This window comes from Leishmania infantum, chromosome 20 (assembly GCF_000002875.2).
Source record: "Leishmania infantum JPCM5 genome chromosome 20".
Lineage (NCBI taxonomy): Eukaryota > Euglenozoa > Kinetoplastea > Trypanosomatida > Trypanosomatidae > Leishmania > Leishmania infantum.
In genome coordinates, this window is record NC_009404.2 from 537 (window position 1) to 20,535 (window position 19,999).

General features: G+C 58.5%; 7 protein-coding genes across 7 annotated transcripts; all 7 read right to left on the reverse strand.

The window, feature by feature from the left end:
* Nucleotides 1-996: 996 nt before the first annotated feature.
* Nucleotides 997-4,395, reverse strand: LINJ_20_0010 (putative DNA-directed RNA polymerase polypeptide; the record flags this gene model as incomplete). Its single annotated transcript, XM_003392390.1, has 1 exon — nt 997-4,395. One exon carries the CDS (start codon nt 4,393-4,395, stop codon nt 997-999), a length of 3,399 nt encoding a protein of 1,132 aa, XP_003392438.1.
* A 634-nt stretch (nt 4,396-5,029) lies between these two features.
* On the reverse strand, nt 5,030-6,268 carry LINJ_20_0020 (conserved hypothetical protein; the record flags this gene model as incomplete). The annotated part of the gene is made up of 1 exon (XM_001465098.1): nt 5,030-6,268. One exon carries the CDS (start codon nt 6,266-6,268, stop codon nt 5,030-5,032), a length of 1,239 nt encoding a protein of 412 aa, XP_001465135.1.
* Nucleotides 6,269-7,268: 1,000 nt separating this feature from the next.
* DOT1 (putative histone-lysine N-methyltransferase) lies at nt 7,269-8,108 on the reverse strand (the record flags this gene model as incomplete). Its single annotated transcript, XM_001465099.1, has 1 exon — nt 7,269-8,108. The coding sequence occupies one exon, from the start codon at nt 8,106-8,108 to the stop codon at nt 7,269-7,271; it is 840 nt and encodes a 279-aa protein (XP_001465136.1).
* A 1,942-nt stretch (nt 8,109-10,050) lies between these two features.
* On the reverse strand, nt 10,051-11,679 carry LINJ_20_0040 (phosphate-repressible phosphate permease; the record flags this gene model as incomplete). The annotated part of the gene is made up of 1 exon (XM_001465100.1): nt 10,051-11,679. One exon carries the CDS (start codon nt 11,677-11,679, stop codon nt 10,051-10,053), a length of 1,629 nt encoding a protein of 542 aa, XP_001465137.1.
* Nucleotides 11,680-12,587: 908 nt separating this feature from the next.
* Nucleotides 12,588-13,556, reverse strand: LINJ_20_0050 (conserved hypothetical protein; the record flags this gene model as incomplete). Its single annotated transcript, XM_001465101.1, has 1 exon — nt 12,588-13,556. The coding sequence occupies one exon, from the start codon at nt 13,554-13,556 to the stop codon at nt 12,588-12,590; it is 969 nt and encodes a 322-aa protein (XP_001465138.1).
* A 1,477-nt stretch (nt 13,557-15,033) lies between these two features.
* On the reverse strand, nt 15,034-15,510 carry LINJ_20_0060 (anti-silencing protein asf 1-like protein; the record flags this gene model as incomplete). The annotated part of the gene is made up of 1 exon (XM_001465102.1): nt 15,034-15,510. The coding sequence occupies one exon, from the start codon at nt 15,508-15,510 to the stop codon at nt 15,034-15,036; it is 477 nt and encodes a 158-aa protein (XP_001465139.1).
* A 980-nt stretch (nt 15,511-16,490) lies between these two features.
* On the reverse strand, nt 16,491-19,988 carry LINJ_20_0070 (conserved hypothetical protein; the record flags this gene model as incomplete). The annotated part of the gene is made up of 1 exon (XM_001465103.1): nt 16,491-19,988. One exon carries the CDS (start codon nt 19,986-19,988, stop codon nt 16,491-16,493), a length of 3,498 nt encoding a protein of 1,165 aa, XP_001465140.1.
* Nucleotides 19,989-19,999: the final 11 nt, after the last annotated feature.

A 19,999-nucleotide genomic window follows, 5' to 3' on the forward strand; every position in this document is an offset into this window, starting at 1 on the left:
CCATCGTATCGGCGGCACACACGTGTCCACGGTCGCAGGTCGCTCCGGAGCAACGCCATCCTCCACATCACCGCCGGCATCAGCAGCGGTGCATAGCTCCGGCCTCCCCCTACGCCGTAGGTGCTTGGCCCTGTCACCATCAGAGGTGGCTCCGCATCGGTAGGGGGGGATAGCAGGGCTGCTTTGCTTCCCCACAGACTGAAAATACACGCAGCCCTGTGATGCCACGCACTGGCTGTCCCCACCGTCATCCGGGGGTGGGGAGAAGGACAAGCTGAAACAAACAAGAAGCAGGGCGAAGAATATGTCTATGGATGTGTGCAATAACTCTGCAGTTGCACAACTCGTCCGCGTAGAGTGTGTGGCCTTGCTTGCAGAGTGCATGCACAACATCGCGCACAGTCACTCTCTCGTGTGTGTGTCCTCCGTGTAGGCCGTGCTGAAGCCCCATACCGAGGAGAAAGACGTGCAAAACTGTCTTCTCGGGCCTCTGGCTACCCTCGGCAGAAGCGAAGGGATTATCCTAGACTACGTTTGATGCCCGTGGTTGTGGGTGGAGGGTATGGCATGTGAGAGGGAGCAAAGGTCAGCGGTGCTGGACAGGGTGGGGCGATCAGAGCACAAAACATCGAGGCGGGTGTTAAGATGGGACGAGTGCGAATGTGTAAAAAAGACCGAAGAAAGGCGCGGAGATGACGACGGGGCACGCCCACAAGTCGCCTAAAGGAACCTGTTTCAAGAAAAGCTGCGAAGGTGTGCCGCCGTTGTGTCACGTTAAGGAGGGTGGCGGGCGACATCCCCTTTCTGTTTCGTGATGGTGAAGCAGGACAGTTGTTGTCAGAGCCGTTGCTGAGGCCTCGCAAGAACACAAAACTTGTGCCGAGTGCAACACAGGAATGCATGACCGAACTCTGCTAGTTTTGTGTCCATTACACGGGGTATCGTTAACAGGAAAGCAATAGGAAAGACGATGCAAACCGCCACGCGGTGTGGCGGCTATGTCGGGGGGTCCATCGTGAGACGAAGACTGACCCCCATGCCCTGTAGTTCTTGGATAAGTAGCTTGAAAGCGTAGGGCATGTTCACCTTGGAGGTAGTCCCCTTGGTTTTGCAGTACGTGCACCGATTGTTGTAGCCGAGGTTACCGCACACGTGGCAAATGTCCGCCGTGAACATGTCGGAGCTGATGAGAAGTCGCTCGTTGAGGAGGTTGGACGCGCCGTAGCCAACCATGCAGTCGCGCTCCATTTCTCCAACGCGGAGGCCACCACTGCGAGACCGGCCCTCGGTTGGCTGGCGAGTGAGCATCGACCGAGGCCCGGTCGAGCGAGCGTGCATCTTGTCTGTGACCATGTGCTTGAGGCGCTGGTAGTAGATGGGCCCAAAGAAGACGTAGCCCTGCATTAAATCGCCCGTGATCCCCGAATAAAAGACATCCTTGCCGTGGTAGTTGTAGCCAAAAGAGAGGAGCTGCTGGCTGATGCTGTCTGCCGAGTCGCCGCCGAAGGCTGTGCCGTCGCCCATCGACCCTCGGAGCGCTGCCGCCTTAGAGCAAACGAGCTCGAGCAACTTGCCGACCGTCATGCGACTGGGGAAGCCGTGGGGGTTCATGATCATATCGGGGCACATGCCTCGCTCGTTAAAGGGCATATCGACTCCGTTCACAATCAGGCCGACGACGCCCTTCTGTCCGTGACGTGATGAGAACTTGTCACCAGGTTCTGGTGGTCGCACCTCCCGCGTGATTACCTTGATTTTCTGATCGACGTCGAGCGACCTGTCGTAGTCACCAGGGGGCGAGATGATGACATGGTCAACGACCGCAGGTTGCGGATACTTGTACACCAACGGCGCCGGCCGCGGGTCACCGCCAGCGACCGGGGTGAACTTGTTCACGAGGACGTCGTACTGCTGCACAAGGGCACCTTTGCTGGCAACCCCGTCTGGGTTGAGCGCCTTGAACTTCCCGGTGCCGCTATTCTTCTCCGGCGGTAAGATGACATCGAACTCGCCGCCCGCGTACTTTTCCAAGTCCACCTCGTGCTTGCGCAGCACCACACAGCGGCCGTAGCCACGATCCAGGGAGGACTTGTTGTACACCTGCGCATCCTCGATATCGTAGCCGCTGTAGCTCATGACGCACACCATGGCGTTGATGCCGGCGCCGAGCTTTTCGTAGTGTGTCAGCGACATGGCCTTTGTGCGGCACAGAGGCCGCTGTGGGTAGGCACCGAGGAGGAGCACCGTGTCGGCGCGTATGTATTGGTTGAGCGCCACAGTGCCGAGGGCCTGCTTGCCCATGGCGGACTGGAAGGTGTTGCGGGCGGACTGGTTGTGGTGCGGGTAAGGGATAATGCCGGCCACGACGCCCAGTAGCGACAGTGGCTCCACCTCGAGGTGGGTGGTGTATGGCCCGATGTCGGCAGGGTAGACGGCGATGAGGCAGTCATTCGATTCGTTCACGTCCACGTACTCGATCAGCCCCTCTGCCAGAAAGTCGTTGTGTGTGCACAAGCGGTCGCGCAGCCGGTCGAGGTGGGCAGAGGTGACGGCCGGCTTTCCGTCGCGCACGATGATGAGCAGGCGAACGATGCGACCGCCATCACTGCCGATCTGGACTGTGCGCTGCCGCGGCTGCGTTGAGATAGACACGTGCGGGTGAAGACGGCCGGAGCGCCGGAGAGCGCGAATGCCGGCGCAGAGTCGGTTGGGGTAGCGGTGAATGCCAATGAGGGTGCCGTTGAGGAAAACGGTGTAGTAGTGCAGAAAGTCCGTCGGCGTAACTGTGTCGATCTCCTCCACGCCAAGTGCGTGCGCGGCAGCACGGACGTAGCTGTCGTTCAGGTCCAAGGTGACCTGGCTAAGCGTCGCAAAGTTCTTCACTAGGCCGCAACTCTCGCCCTCTGGTGTATCGCACGGGCAGACCATCCCCCACTGACTTGGCTGCAGCGAGCGTGGGCCACTTACCTTGCGCGTCTTCTCGAACGAGGACGCCAGCCTCGTCATCATGCCGAGGCTGGCAATGTACGAGAGTCTCGAGAGCACCTGTGTGATGCCCTGCCGGTTCATGTTGAAGCGCTTCAAGTCCCATCGCCCACTGCTGATCGCCATGCGCATGCCGTTCTGGATCACCTCCATCTTGCTTTCCATCAGCTGCTTCACGTTGAAGGGGCGCGTGGAGTCCTTTTTGGACAGCTGCTGATCCATTGCCGTCTTCACAACGCGGTTGAATTGCTTCAGCAAGTCCTCAAACAAGAGGGCCATCAGCGTGCCGGTTGTCTCGAATCGCTTGTTGCCGTAGAAGTCGCGCTCGTCAAGCAGCGATGCGTCGAAGCTGGCCTCTATCATGCCACGTACCATGAAGCAGACGTAGAAGGCCTTGTGGCGAAAGTTCCAGTCCTTCTGCACCTGCGCCTCCCGAATGTGGCAGAGCAGCACGTTGGCGAGAAACTCGGCCGCCTTGTCGGCCTTTGACCTGTTGACTTGTCGCTGCTGCGTCTCCTCCGCCTCCCACACCGTCTCCTTCCGCTTCTCACCGATGTACTGCAGAGCGTCGTTTTGCGTGACCACGTTCAGCAGGCGCGCCTCCTCGAAGCACGGAAAAAGGATCTCCTGGAACTCCGGCGAGGTGCCGATGCACTGTGTGATGTGCTGATCATTCTCCAAGCCGAGCGCCTTGAGCACGACAATGATCGGGATGTCTTCTGTGAAGGAGCGATGCGTGAGAACGATGCTGCCCTTCTTGAAGGTAACGGCGCACTTGGAGATGGAGTAGTGCGTCTTGCTCTGCACGTGGGCCGAGATGTTGCCGTGTTCGTCAGCCTCAATGATGACACGGTTCTTGCTCTGCTGCTCCTGAACCAGGCACACCTTTTCAACGCCTTTGATAATGAAGTAGCCACCAGGGTCGAGTGGGCACTCGCGCATGTTCACCAGCTCCTCGCGTGTTTTGCGGTATAGGTTGCAGCACTTGGACTTGAGCATAATAGGTATAGTCCCGATTTTTACGTCTTTCTCGACCAGCATCGCTCGTGAGCGGTCGCGGCTGGTGTACTGCACATCTACAATCATGTCGCCTCGATACGTCATGTCCCTAACACGGCACTCCTGCGGCGTCACAAGCTTTGGTATGTGGCCTTTGCCTACAATTTCCTGTGGTCGGCAGATGCGGATGTTCTGGTAACGAATCACAAAGTCCGGGTCGACAGTACTCTTGATTTCAACATTGGACTCGTTCAGCAAAATTCGCTGAAGCTCCACCTCGATCAAGTGGTCAAATGAGGCGATGTGGTGGTTGAGAATGCCCCGCATAGCCATGAGTGCGGGAAGCATCTCCAGCTTCTTCCGCTGGTACTCGTCACCAAAGTCTGACATGGCGTGCGCACCTGTGGCCATGCCAACGTCGGTGATCCCTTGGCGACCGTGCTCGTTTGCTGATGTTGCACACTCGCAGCAGGGGCAAGGCGCAACAGAGGAGACACAGGGACAGAAGGAGAGAAATCGGGGGAAGCGCAAGAAGGTGCACGGGTCACATGAAGGAAGAGAAGCGTGGTGCTGCTGGCAACGCAGTGTTGTGGGCACGGCCGAATCGGCATCCGTTACGAGTAATGATACATGTACATATGGTGCTTGTTTTGTACCTCTGGATAGGATTCCCAGTCGCATTGTGGCGTACAAGCGCCGAACCACTGGGGAACGGCAGGCTGAGTTCGTGCACGGCAGTTCGAGCACCGCTGAAGGGGAACCCCGTCCTTCGACGGCTGTTGTGGAGACCGCGGCTTCCCACATGGGAGTTTCTGCGCTTCTTTCCTTTTTGCCGGATCGCGTCTGCTCAGCAGCGAGCCAAAGGTCTTTTATCTGCGCTACACGAGTTTTAGCGGCAAGGTGGAAAACAACGACCTTGTCCTCAAAGCGCAAGTACAAAAAAAGGAAGAAGGCCGGCCGGTAACCGCACGCCGACAACAGAGGGCATTCTGTCCGTGTGACGGAATGGTGGCGACAGGCGCCGATCACAAGCTGATCATATGCCTTACCTTAAGCTTTTTGCTTCAGAGAGCTTGCGCAGTCGGCGTTGGAGCTGCGCGCGAAGGTCGCGCAGCTCCACTACCTTTGCACGAACCTCTTCGAGAGCATTCGCATCTGCCTCCTCATCGGGCCCAAGTTGCACGTCATCTTCGCCAACTCGGTCCCGCTTCACGCCGCGCCTGTCTTGGAACGTCGTGAGAGCGCACTGTGTGATGCGATAGTTGCCTCGTGAGGGATCGACAGGGTGCTTCTGCAGCGGCGCGCATATCCCCTTCACGAGCAGGGCAGCTTGCGGTACCACGCAGCAGCCGAGCAGCCGCCCCTTTTGGGGGCTAATGCACTCTTTCACGAGCCGCCCGTTTCGGATATCGAACCACAGAACGGCGCCACCTTCGCTGGCGGTGAGCACAAGCGACGGTGTGGAGGGCAGACACCGCAAAAAGATAACCGGAGAGTGGTGGCCATCCGCGCTGGGTGGTCGGAGGATCGCCTCTCGCTGATCACCATCATGTTCTGATTCGATGGCAAGCCCGAGAGATGGCTCGTAAAGCTCGCTGAAGAACAAGAATCCCTTTTGCGTTCCAGCAACAATCGAGGCGTCGTCAAGGCTCACGGCGACCGCGGTGACGGCATCCCCGACAGTGACGGTGCGGAGCTGCTCCCCTGTGTGGGTGTCCACGAGACGGCAGGTGCGGTCGCTGGAGCCGGTGAGAAGCACATTCGAGTGGTGGAGGAAAGTGCAGCAGGTGGCCGCGAGTGAGTGGCCGTTGAAGATGCACCGAGGCACGACCTCGCGCATTCGAAGCGAGGCCAGTGTCGCTAGATTCCATACCTTGCACACCGAGTCCTCAGACACCGTCGCGACGAGCGAGTCGTCAGCTGAGATCGCGGCACAGTGTACCGCGCGCAGGTGGCCCTTGTAGCTCTTGATGAGGTCGCCAGACTGCATGTTCCACAGGAGAACGGTGCCGTTCGCTGTGCCCGCCACCATGAAGGTGCCGCACCGAGTGACGGCGCAGCTTGTGACGAGCTCCGGCGTGAAGCTGCGCTCGAGTGGCTGCTGCGTTGCCGCAGAGAGGAAAAGAGCACAGTTGCGCGTTTGGTGCGCTATGACGGCTTGACTGATGGGAGAGTAAGCTAAAGCGTTTTTCGCCACCTCTCCTATCGCGTAATTGCGCAGCACTGTCTGCGTCTCGATATCGACCAAGTGGCCGCGCATACCATCTCGCGCAAGAAACAGCATGACGCAGACACTACCAGGCAAGCAATCGTCGGGTCTCCTCTTCTGTGCTGTACCGACACACGCATGTTGTAGGACTAGAGAAAACCCGGAGCAACGAGAACAGGGGGGAGGGAGGTGTCTGGAGATGCGTATGCAAAAACAGATGACAAGAGGCAGCACAGATGAGACGCGCGGCGTGGTTGACTCAGAGGGGCCGGGGCGACTCCGGGCCTTTCGTGGGTCGTGAGCGGATCCTTCGGGGTGAAGCCCGCACATAACTGTATGATACACAATTGCCAGCGACTACTGAACGCACCGTCACTCTTACCTGGAGTTTCTTGACAAAGGCGCAGTTCAGAGAAAAGCATTAGGAATGGAAGAGGGGAGATTCCCCATCGCTTTTTGTCGAGCGGACCACAACATTGTATGGTCGCACGCGTTGATACATCACATCTGCACGTTTCCTTACCGGTCCGTTGGTCGTCGTTTTCATCGTTCCGTGAGGACAAGACAGCTTCCTGTCAAAGGGGGAAATGATCAGGTGTCCGCATTATACAAGACGGAAAAACGGAGGTGGTTGGCCAAAAAGCCGCCACGCCCGCCCATTCACGGCCATCAGCATGCGCACTACCGCGCAATGCGTGCTCATGTGGGTGTCATCGTTGATAAGGAGGCCTCGTAGGAAGGAGAACGTGTACAAGGAGTTTGTTTCTAAAGAGAGCAAACGGTGGTTTTACTGAGCGGCACGATGATGAGGCATTGTGAGGCATAGACGAGACGAGACTAGTCGGCGTGTGCCCCTTGCAGCCTCGTACATGTCTTTTAGTAACCTCACCGCACATGCGCACGACACCGGCGCAAACATGTGTCTCTCTTCCCGAAGTCTATGGGTGATGGTAAAAAAAAAAGAAAGAAAAGCACGAAGAACGCGAGCAGCAGCAAGGGTAGCTGCACACGTCACAATACCCGAAAATGATGTCGAGCTTACGACATAAACACGTGCAGAGACAAAACAAGTACGTCATGTGCGCTTCACATACAGGAAAAAACGGCCAGTGTTGGAGCACCACTCCACGCTGTCCGGCTGCCACTCATAGTCCACCATGTCGAACTTTTCGAACGCGTCAGGGTCACGTAGGCGGGCTAGGGAGCGAGAGTGCGGGTACATGTCTTCGAAGCACATTATGCGCGTCCCACGCGGCACACTGCGCAGCCGCTCCGAGAGGTAGTGATTGACCGGCCTGGGAAGCAACAGGTTCGCCGCCCAGATGACGCACGGCGTAGGGAAGTACACAGCATCGCGGAGGAGAGTGCAAAAGTCAGCACACACAATCTCCACTGAGAGTTCGCGCCTGAACTGCGTCTCGAAGATGGGTCGCAAAAACACCCACGCTGCGTTCGCGAGCTCCGCGTTGTGGGGGTTGATCTCCACCCCTACACACCGCGCACCTGTCAAGGCGGCCACCTGGAAAAGAACGCTGCCATTTCCGCAACCTAGATCATAAAATGTTTCCCCGGAAGCCACGTTGGCAATGCGAATGAGTCGAGTGACGAACGGGGGCAGGATAGACTTGGCGCAGAGTTCACGCTTCTTGCTGCGCTCCGTCTCCCGCTTCAACGAGAGAGACGCGTAGCAGCGCTCTAGCTGCGCGCCAAACCACACGCAGTGGCATCTATGCGTCGGGCAGTGCAGACAGCCGGACGCGTTCGGAGTCTTCCGCAGCGGAAGACGATAGGGACTGCGCGCAGTCCCGTCGCCAAGTTCGACAGGGGCAGAGAGCGGTTGCTGCACGTCAACCAGCTTTGGTGTCTTTACCGGCTGAGGCGCCGTATTGTCGGCACGACGCAGACGTTTGTGCATTGAAAAATGCAGTTTACAGTGAAGAGGTGCCTTGCATTGTAGCGTGGGAAGGTTCGAAGGGCACGTGAAAGAAAAGGACACAGAGCGATGGGGGAGCGCGAGGGAGCAAATGTGGAGAGGATCACCGTTCGGTGCACACAGAGGCGATCGCGTTCAAAGGATTCTGCAAAGACATGAAAACAGCAGAGGAGCGCGCCGGTGCGTGTCATTGGATCTCCGCGCAACCAATGTGCGGGTCATACGGGGCACAGCATCCCCTGCAAAAAAAAACGCTGGCAACGTTAGTGGGATCGCGATACTCAGACGTTTGAGAAGGCGGGGCAATCGCGAAAGGGAGACTAGTGCCATGTCGTCGTGTGTGGGCACGCAAATACGCTTCTGAGGTGCTTGTGATACCTCCCAATGTGTGTGCCGTAGACTCCCACGCCGTTCCAGTCACAGGGCAGGTAGAGCTGCACAATATACCAGCGTTCAGCTCATGGCCAAAAGTTAGATGGCTCGAGAAAAGAAAAAACAAAATCGAAGGCGCGAGAAATAAGGGGCTGATAAAGCAGAGAGAAGCAGCAGCTCCCGTTGGCAACGAAGACGAGTAAGGTGTGAGCACAACACAGCCAAGCCATCTCCCCATCAACTGTCCTTGTCGGATAAACGTCTTTCGAGCTTGTATCTCAGCGACAGAGGAAAGAACGGCATATCCGGTGAGGGCGTCAGCGTGTTCGCGGAGAAGACAAAAGATTATACTCGACGGAGCGATACGACTATGGGCAGACGCAACGGGCAACAAAACAGAAAAGTCAGTGCATCACATCTACAGAGAAAGAAACGAACACATGAAAGAAAAACGAAGGGGGAATAGGCAAAAAGTGGCTACGAGAGAGAGGGAGGCATTACAGCGGGATGCAAAAGGGTGAACGGGCATAAACCACCGAATACTGTCCTTCGAGCCCGCCTTCTCAGGCGGAGCAAGTCATCTCTGTTACCCTTCCCCCTCCGCCCCTACACACACATACACGCAGACCACAGCGCAACCAAGGTGACCAGCATAGATGTAATAACACAGAACAGACAGACGCAACAGAGACAAACAGTAGTGATAAGGTGCAGCACGGGTGTAGATACCAGTAAACACAAACGCCTTACTTTTCTGGCAGCACCACCATTCCGCTATAGGGAATGAGCTCAGGTCCGCTGCACCGCCCGCCATTCTCACAGGGCCCCATCGCGTGGTGCCAAGCAGCCGCACACACACACACACACACACGCCACGGCAACGCGCCCACTCAGTCATCTGAGCACGGCATCCGCCTCAAGCTCGACCCACCCACATCCGCCACGCAGGTCGCCTCGCAGACGCTCGCATTGTCCCAACCAGCACGCGGTGCAGCCGTGGGCGGGCGCTCAGGCTCCCCTCACCACCAGCACAGTCAGGGCCGGGTGAGATGCGCTGCAGTCGCGCTGACACTTCGCCCATCGTATCGGCGGCACACACGTGTCCACGGTCGCAGGTCGCTCCGGAGCAACGCCATCCTCCACATCACCGCCGGCATCAGCAGCGGTGCATAGCTCCGGCCTCCCCCTACGCCGTAGGTGCTTGGCCCTGTCACCATCAGAGGTGGCTCCGCATCGGTAGGGGGGGGGATAGCAGGGCTGCTTTGCTTCCCCACAGACTGAAAATACACGCAGCCCTGTGATGCCACGCACTGGCTGTCCCCACTGTCATCCGGGTACACACTTGATGAACGGAAGCAAAACAATCGAGGAAAGAGACGTCGGGGTGTACCGTGGCAAAGGTGTGGCCATTCGCCGATGCAGAACTGAAAAGAGCGCAGGAGAAGCGGAGCCAACAGGCCTGCACACGCAAGGCAAGAACCGCTTTGGGGCTGTGCGTGTGTGCGTTTGCAGCCGCGCTCGCTCCTCTGATCCTGCGAGAGAAACCGGCGTGTCATCGAGAAGGGGCATTGATACCTTGAGCAAAGAAGACGGCAGACACAACCGCGGTCAAGACAAGAGTGCAGGCCCATCCTCCGTACATCTTGAGCACCATCCACCAGCGAACGTTCAGAAGCCCAACGTCTAGCATACTGATTCCGACAACAGCTCCCGTGATGCAGTGCGTGGATGACACAGGGATTCCATAGCCAGAAGCAAAAGACACCACCAAGGCTGCGGACAGTTCCGCCGAGAAGCCTCGGCTGGGTGTGATGACAGTGATCTGCTCGCCAAGGAGGCGCATGAGACGAGCGCCAAAGGTGGCCAATCCAAAAACAAGACCAGCGCCGCCCAGGCACAGAATCCATGTGGGAATCGACGTTGTTGTCTGCACCGCTCCTGTCTGGTACACGGAGTTGATGGCGGCGAGCGGACCGACGGCGTTGCTGACGTCACTCGCACCATGTGCGAAAGACGCGCAGATGGCAGTGAGAACCTGTAGGTAGCGGTACACCATTTCGGCGTGCGTGTTGTACAGCTGCACCTCCGTTCCACTCGCAGTCACGGCCTGTAGCTCTCCTAGCGAAATAACGGCACTGTTCTCTGCACCGTCGTCTTCGCGCACCACCGTGCCAGGGGATCCCTCCACCTTGTCGCAGCTGCCGTCGGCGCGGCGGCTCTGTGCCGAGGCGTAGGTTGAAGACGGTGGTGAGAGTGGCAGTGCCGACGGCGCTGGAGCGGCGCGCGCAGGCTCGCCAGCCTCGCGCCATTCTGTGGAGTGGGGATCGACTGGCAGCTCATCAAAACAGCCACGATGCGCCATCTCGTCGTCGGCACCGCCTAGCGCGTGGCCATGCCGGTGTGCGAGCACCGTCGCCCGCTGCTCCATCTTCTTTACACGCCGCTTCAACAGCGGGACAAAGCCACACGAAAGCACACCAGCGCCAGCGGCAATCCACATGGCCACCCACGCTGCGTGGTACATATCCCAGTGCAGGCGACTCTGGGCACCCTTGAAGAGGACAAAGAAGGCCTCCAGGAAAAACGTGATGGTGACAACAATCGGAAGCGTCAGGATGGCTCGCTGCACCGAGTTTGCATGTCGAAGCACAAACCACCGAACAGAGCCGAAGATGGCGGCTGCCACGACACCGGTGAGGAGCGGCGAAATGAACCATGAGGCGACGATCGGCGCTACTCCGTTCACAAACGGGAACTCGTCCTGGTTGTCAGCCCAGCTCACCGAGTCAGCACCGCCGTACACCAGAGCAAAGCCTATGACGCCTCCGCAGATGCTGTGCGTGGAGGATACCGGAAGCGTCAGCCATGTTGCGATGGCGAGCCAGCAGAAGGCGGCACCGCAGGCGCACAGCATACCGTACATGAACATGTAAGGGTGATCTTCGAAGTCGGCGGGCTTGGCGATACCTCCTGATATAGTCGCCGTTACTGCACCGCCCAGGCTGACTGCACCTACGAATTCGCAAACAGATGCAAGAAGGACGATTTGAGAAAGTGTGAGCACCTTCGCCCCGTAGGTCGTTCCAAAGGCGTTGCTAAGGTCATTCATGCCTACCCCGGCGCCGGTCAGGAACGACACAAAGGCGCCGACGACTGCAATCCAGAGAAACGGCTGCACCATTTTCTGCTGTCGCCTACGCGGATGTCTGTATGTGTGTGTGTGTGATAAGAGCCGTGAAGCAAACAGTGAGCCGGTGAAAGTTGCTTGAACACGCGAAGACGACGCGCGAAAATTCTGAGAGGGGAGCCGAGAGAATCTGAGAGGAGCTCGCCGCAGTAAGGAAACACAGAGTGCAAAGAGCTGCCAGTGCAAGAGCGGCAGCCGCGCAGGCTGCGCAGCCTTTTTCTTTAATTTGATGTTGTCACGGCGAAGAAGGCAAGTGGATGCAACGCCGGTAAAGAGGACTGTGTATCTCTTCTTCACAAATGATGTGTGACGAGTGCACTCGTAACGGCGTAACGACGCGATGGATCACAAAAAGTGAGACACGGAGCACAGAGGAGAGGAGAAAGGATGTCGCATAGTATCAGCAGGCAGAGCATGAGAGGGAGAAGCCAACCGCGGGTATGAAAAAAAAAACAAATGCATGCACGCGTAGACAAACACGCACCCTGTGCCGTGGGACAGGGAAGAGAAAGACGAGCAAAACAACTCGGGTATGGGCCAGCGCGGCGCCCCTTACGTTCGCATAGCTTTCTCGACTCACACCGTCTGAAAGCCGAAGGAACGCCAAAAAGGGTGGCAGAGGCGTCGAACTGTTTCTTTAGTGGTTTTCTCCTGTCACCGATGGGTGCGCCGCGCGGCGCCGGTTGGACGCGGTTGCCATCCGCAGTGCTCAGCACGTCCAGGCGTAACGGTCGAATTGGCTGGCGAGCGGCAAAGCCTCGGTGACACAATGGCACCCACGAAACACACAGCGAAACGCGAGAATGAATGATACACTCCCCTCTTCCCCTGGTGTCCACGCGCTGTGTACGTGCGCAAAACCAAGTGCCCTCTAAAGCAAATCTACCCCTCATCGACCGCGATCACAGCCGTTTTCCGTTGACGCGACCTACGGACGTCGCATGGGAGCCGTGCCCACGTGCTGCGTCGACGTGTCGAGCCCTTTCTTTCTGCGCAAGAGCGAGCACGGCAGCGGCCTCATGCAGCACGTCGCGCCGAGGGCGCTCGTTCAACTCCTTCCCCAGTGCCTTGAGACGCTCGAGGTGCATGAAACGCGCATACAAATCTCGGTCCTGCGCTTCGGTCGCCTGAACCCGCCTGCGCATGACGTCCTCGGAACGGATGAGGCGGCAGATCGCCTTAAACTCGTGCGGCGTCATTGATGTGAGCTTGGAGAACTCCCGGTCCATGGATGCTGCCGTGTTGCGCCGAGCCTCCTGCCATTCGCGGAAAAGCGCTCTTCGCCCGCTAATCTCGCATGCGATCATATCCTTTTCGGCGGCCACGAAGAATGCGGACACCATAGTGTCAAAGCGACTCCTCGCCATCGCCACCACCTGGTGGCGCTCGAACCGCTCCAGATCTATCAGCTCCTGTGCCGCACGCGTGAGATCACTTCGGCGACGCGCCTCTCGGGCAGCATGGCTGATGTAGGACGGGCGTGCAAGCTGTGGCAATCTCCTCTTGCTCAGCATGGCTGCAACTCCTTTCAGTTTCATATTGCGTATGAGGAGCTGCTGCAAGGGATCTGCGTACGCGTCTTCCGAGTCGCAGCGGGCGCTGCTGTTCCAACGCTGGCGCGGCACCGCAGAATGGGTGTTGGACGAAGCAGCAGTGCCAAAGCTGTCGGTGAACGCGGAAGCGCGAAGGGCGTTGGAGAACTTCAAGGAAAACGCGTTGTCGCTGGTCCCACGGCGGAAGACAAGCCAGTTGCTCTCTTTGCTGGAGATCATGCCAGCAGCAAGGGCGTCGTCGCCACCCGGTTTCTGCGCTGCACGCTTCCAGGCGCGCTCGTCGCGAACAAACGCGTGTATATCAGCTGCAGAGAGCATTATCGTCCTGGTTGTCTATGGTTAGTGGTGCGTCTACAGAGAGGGAGTTGTGAATCTATGAGGGGGGTGCGGCTGTCTGAGTAAACCTACCCGATAGCCCTCACAGCGCGTACTTTTAGGAGGAGTTGCTGTCGGTGCGAGCGAGCAAAGAGATGACGGGAGAAAGCGTCCGCCTAAAGAATAGCGACCACAGTGAGCAGGGAGATCTTCACGGCCTCTCAGTGGAACAGAGCGACGTGTGCAGGGGTAAGGAGAGCGCTCGCGCGAGGTATTGGGATCACAAGCAGCGCATCAGTAGAAAGAAAAGAGAAGGGCCGCAGAGAGAGGGGAAGGATCCGGCGATCGTAAAACGTGGATTGGGAGACAGTGAAGTCGATCCCCCTTCATCGTCGTTTGGCGTGACTGGAAAGGACGCGGTGCACCGTCCCGAAACGATTGCGCACATGGTGGTGCTCTTTGTTTTCGCAGGACCAAAGAGTCCCGCCACCCTGTATCGGCGCTCTCACGCTGCAGTATGCGTGTGCCCCGCACGCTTCCTCCCTCCCTCCCTCCCTCCCCCCCCTCTCACCTCCCAGAGGGCGGCAGAGCAGGGTGTTTCGTCCAAAACGCAAAGAAGCGACGAGGAAGCACGAAGAGGTTCGCGCTGACTGGAACGCGCCTGCCATGTGTGCCTCGCGCTTTGAACTTCGAGGCTCCCGAGTGGTCGGTGCTTCCTTTTCAGTGTTGCATCTCGCCACGCACGCGTCACCACGTTCGTGCACGTGCACTCACAGTACCAAACACAAAATCACACATGAACAAAAACGAAGGCACGGACAGCTTACAAGGTGATCAGCAGAGTCGGACAATGTGATCACCGTGACGTCCAACGGCGACAAGCGAAAGAGACCGAAGCGAGAAACTAAACGAGCTTATCTATACGGTGTACCAAAACGAGCGCTCGATGCCTCCGACCTCACGCATCGACTACACAGAGGCCCCGCACGCCCCTCAAGTACGCGTCTATGGTGTGTGTGTGTGTGTGTGTTTGCCGTCCTCACTCTGCCACGGAGAAGTGAGGAGCAGGATAAGGTAGTAAAAAAGAAAAGACACAGACTGTGAAAAAGGTCTTTCAAAGCGCCAGCCGCAGACGCCGAGCGGCAGTGCAGCCGGTGAGCCACCGATCATACGCCCCTTTAAGAGAAAGAAAGGGGAGGGTGGATCCCGTGCACGGCTCTGTCTCCTTTGCTGTACTGCTGGATGGACGAGGGCAGAGAAGGAGTCGGTGCCGACACATCGGCGAGTGCGCGTCCACTACTTCACACACGCCGACAAGAGCAATGTGTAGCAGCGACGACGATGAATGTTGTCCTTCTCTCTCGAATGGACAAGAGACCTCGCTTTCTTTTTATCTCTGGGCGGTCGGCAAGGCGCTCTCCAGCGCTCCCACCCTCCCCCCTCACCCTCGATACCACATCCTACCTCGCCAGATGTGGCCCTATTGACCCCAGTCAATGGGAGTGACTGTGACAGCTGGCTGCGGCATGGCAACAAATCTACCCAGCAATGCTCGCTCCGGCAGCGGTGGGGGATTCCGGTTAAGCTGCGCGTCAAAGTATGCCACTTGAGTGTAGTAGCCCACGCGCAGGAACTCCTGGCCCCGGTACTGAAACGAGATGAGCAAAATCGTCACGCCCACCACATCCTCCACTGGTACCAGCTCCATCTGCGGGGCATCACATTCTAAAGTGAACTCAGTGATGCCCTTCTCCAGCGGTCCGACCTCGAAGTCATCGAGCACCTGATCGTGCTGCGACGACGAAGCGCTTCCGACCCACACGAAGGAAACGGACAGGGTTTGAGGCAAACTCGCCGCCGCCTCCAGACGCATTCTCCACTGGAACTGGTTCGTGTATGCATCTGGATTTGCCCCCAACAGCTCAATCTCTAGCAACTGCAGCACGGGATCGGCCATTATTGCGGTCGGTGACGATTTCCCTCGTCTTGATATGGAGGTTAATGAAGCGGTCGAGAGCGCGCGCGCTCAGGGAGAAAGCGGGGCCAGCAAAAATAGAAAGAACAGCACAACAGAAAAAAGTCGATGGGAGGAGCGTCCACTGTGCAGCCTCGCACTGTAGTCCAGCACGCTCACGATGTCGGTGGTGATGGAATGAAGTCGAATCGCTGCTTATGCAAAATTAAGTAAAGAGCAACAACGGAGAAGTTCGGGGCTGCACGGTAGAGCTCAAATGGCGAACAGAGAAAGCGGCTGTGCCTCGCTGAGAGCAGGCGGCACGGATGGGGAGTGTCGACCTGCAACAGTGCACCACTGCACTAGGGTGGAGGTACCACGCACCGGGATCGCTGTACTTGCAGCTATACTTTCTGTTGTAAGGGTGGAGAGATTGATGTCGTTCCGTTAAAGTTCGAAGTCCTTGATTAAATGTAGGAACGATAAAAGACAAAACGAGCTCTGCGGCGAGTGAGCACAGTCAGGTTGGGCGGGCGTGGATGGATGCGTGTGCGCATGTGGGTGTAGGCATCGATGCGCGAGAGCACAAAAGAGAGGGAAAGCAAGAGACGGAGGGTAGCAATAGGGAGAAATGAGCACATATGTAAGTCGTCGTCGTTCATAATATGAATTTATCCGCTGCTCATTTTGTGGTGTTCCACGCTGGCGACAGGCGGATGCCATTACTCCCAGTAAAGGTGCTCCCGTGAGACTCTATCCCTCGCTAGAAGCAGCGAGGGTGCGTTGGCGATGCAACGCGGGCGCAGCGAGCTGGCCGTCGCGCGGGTGCTGCCCACTCCGCCATACCCCCACACGCGCGTCAGAGACAACACCGGTTTTACTCTGCAACGAAGATTCGTTTCTGCATTGCAGCCACTGGGCACAAAAAAACGCTCGACAGCGCTCATTCGCGAGGGAGAGTCCACACGTGGGAACTTCCGCCCCTAGTCGCAGGGCAGCTCCGCGACACTGCAGCAGTCAGAGATGAGACGCACATGACGCAGCACCTCGCCGCTGAGGGAGAAGTAGAAGAAGGCAGCTTGCAGCTTTGCACTCACTGTCCTCATCGCCGCGGTCCACTCCGCAGGCAGCCACCACAGATGCTCGCTGGAAGCACCATCCAAGTCAGCAGGGGAGGCGAGAGCACGCGAGTCAGTAAAGAACCTCCACCATACCGACAGCGAATCCTGCCGCCGCCACTGCACAAGTCGCTCACTCCTCGCCAGCGAGACGTCGATATGTCGTTCGTCTGCGATGACGGAGCACAGTTCCTGCAAAGGGCACACACTCTCCAGAACAGTGCCGAGGATGCTGCTCTCCTCCACCCTGCATGTCATGTCATCTGCCGAGTCGGCCGAAAGGCGCCAGCACAGCTGAGCACGCTTGAAGCATTCGCCGTGCCGCACAACTTCCGAGGAGGTGACCTGGAGAGGGTCTGTAAGCGGGTGCCATGCGCGCCGGTTGAGACGAGGGTCGAACAGAAACATTAAGTCCGCTATATTGCCGTAGTGGCGGCTGCGAGCGCCAGCGACGGAGTTCGCGGGCTGCACAAGCGGCTCACGTACACCGGGGTGGATTGTAGTAGCGCTGTAAGGGCCCTGCACCGCAGTTGGGACGGCAGGGGTAGGGAGAGCTGCCGAAGGTAGCAGTACGCCCGTTAGCTTGCCGGCTATCGCCCTTTCATTATCTTGACGCAGGTAGTACGGCAGTCTGCCGTACCTCTGTGCAGGGACCAGGGACGTCGCTGCAGCACTTGGGCTTGCAAGGGGTGCATCGCGCCAAACGTTCAGTGGCACTTCTGGAACGCCTTGGCCGTCACGGATGGTCAGGGCCGTGCTGCTGCCGAGACCCAAGCCGCCACTCGGCTCGCCCTCGTCAATACACCGGAACACCTCTGCTTTCCGAGCGGCGTACTTTTGCGGAGCAGCATCGACCAGCCCTCGAAGTTGCGCGGCCGTCTCCAAGGCCTCCTTCAGGTTTGCCTGAGTAGATCGCTGGAGAACCGCTGTGTACTCATTGGCGAAGAGCCGGCAGCAGTCAGAGCCGGCAACGGGATCCTCGCCAGTAAGAAAGGTCGCGTTCAGGACCACCAGTGAAAGCCGCTCTGTCGCGGGCAGTGGGAGCGACAGTGCCCGCCCAGCAGACGGCACTGGGACCTGAAGGAGTGCATATGTGTCGTTGCGCAGCAGCAGGAGCGCGAAGGTGCCCTGCTCATTTCTGTGACTGCCCATGTAAAGGCCACACACGTCAGCTACGTCACCGACCCCAGCGGTGGATTTGTTGTCTGTTGCGGCCATCCAAATGCGTCGCAAGTGCTGAAGTGGGTTCTTGGATGGGACGTAGTGCAGCTGACGAGAGGAGAAGAACAGCTTTGCTCGCGGGAACGGCGCCGCAGCGGTGCGCGATTTGGCGGGGTTGACCGCATAAAGCGTGACCCAGCTGCCCTCCACCGGCAGCGACGCGCCACCGTCGTCGTCGGCCAGCAGGACACGCTCGTCCACTGTCTCCCACTGTTGAACGAGAGCCTCGGCATTGTCCTTCACAATGAGCAGCGAGGTCACTCGCGAAAGCGGCTTCGACTGGGCTGCTTCACCATCTGCCCACGCCTCTGCCTCCCTGCGCAGGCGGTCGCTCACCTGGAGCTGGGCGTGAGCGTTGCGCACCGTCTTGAAGACGCGATTGCGAGCCTGACGCGCGCCATCGTGGGTGCCCGGCGTCTCCGTCGCCTCCTCCGAAACGAAAAACGACGGCAACGTTCGTGCCACCACACCTTCGATCGCCGGTACTAGTCCACCGAGCGGGTGCACGAGCGACAGGGGCAAAGGCAGCGGCTCTCCGTGACACACACCCAGCGGGGTTTGCTGAGCCACCGCTCGCACGCAGTTGTAGTTGATGCTGAGGACCACCTGTTCCTCGCACTCCGTCGGCGCGCACTGTCTGTGCAGAAGCGACTTGGCACCGCACACGGCCATCCTTTGCCCCGGCTTTAGAACCCCTTCGCGAATCAAGTTGCTTAGCGGGACGTCGCACGTCACCTTGAGATGGTAAATGCCGTCGGAAAGGGTCACGATGCGCATGTGTGGCGAGCTGCGCTCCTCGCTAACGGAGCTCATGTACAGCACCACCAAGGAGGCGCTGGAAATATCTCCCTCCACCATCTTTCGCAGTGCCGGGCGCTCGCCGTTCACCATCTCTGCGTTGTACATCTGCATGACGCACAGAAGAACTGTGACGGGGGAGAAGGCGCTCGGCAGCGCGCCAGATGGGACTTTCGTCATGAAATGCGCCCGCGCCATCGCCGAAACAAGCGCGTGGCGGCACCAATTGATCGTGCAGTGTTTCGGGCTGGCGCCAAGCTTGAGCAGCATCGCATGCCAGTGGAGCGGTTGCACCGATTCAGCGCCGCTCACACCCAGCAAGGCTGCCAGAACCTTGCCGCAGTCGCTGCCCTTGAAAGAAAACATCAGCGATGTGATGGACGACAGTGATGGACTCGGGGTGATGCTACGGCACGTGCACGCATCCGGATTGAATCGCAAAATCGTAAGCGCAGAGGTCTTGACCAATGGTACCGCGTGTGTCAGCTTGGCGAGCGGTTGTGCAGAGGGGCGCTGCTGCGGGGGCACAAAGCCGCGTCGCTGGCCCCCAATGACGTGAAGGGCGAGAGCGCGAAGGCCGCACTCAGATGTACTTGTTGTCAAGCCCCTTGACAGAGCCTCCGCTCGCGCTGTTTGCCGAGGTGCCCCTATACTGCGCACGGCAGCCGTGTCCGAGGTGTCGTCCTTGTCTGAAAGCGACTTTAGCCTCAAGCGTTCAGCAGGTGCCTGCAAAGGTACTGCCGGCACTCGCACCGCCGCGCCACCAGTTGTGGCAGAGAGTGCGGGCGCGCTTGTTGAAGGCGCGCCGTCGGCTTCCAGACTATCCATAGATGCCTCTGCCTTGTCCAGTGAACGTTTCTGCACGGTAACCGCCTTCCCTCTTCCCGTTTCGAACAGCGTCGGCACACGCGCCTCCATGTCGGGGGCGGCGAGGTCGCCTAGTCGCTCCGCCACCTTTTGAAGAGACTCTCGGCGTACCGTTACTGGCTTGCCAGAGGCCGTGGAAAACAGCGTCGGGACCAGCGGAGGGGCGGCCGCCATCGCCTCCACATCAGGTGGTTGAACGGCTTGGGCACTAGCGACTGTGCCGCTCTTCGGCGTTGCTAGTGGCATCGAAGACTTTGTCGTGTCGCATCGTACTTGTGACGAGCCAGTCGCTGGGGAGTCGTGCTCAGTGGGAGTGGATGACGGTGACGGAGTCCCCTTCCGGCCTCTGTTGGCTGTCGCGGGTGAGGCGTCGGCCACGGTGCGTTCGCGCTTCCGCAGCAATCGAAGGCAAACGCCGCACTTCACCTTACTTGGCGGATTGATGAAGGTGCAATGCGGACAGGCAATCGTCTTCATCTCGTCGGTGT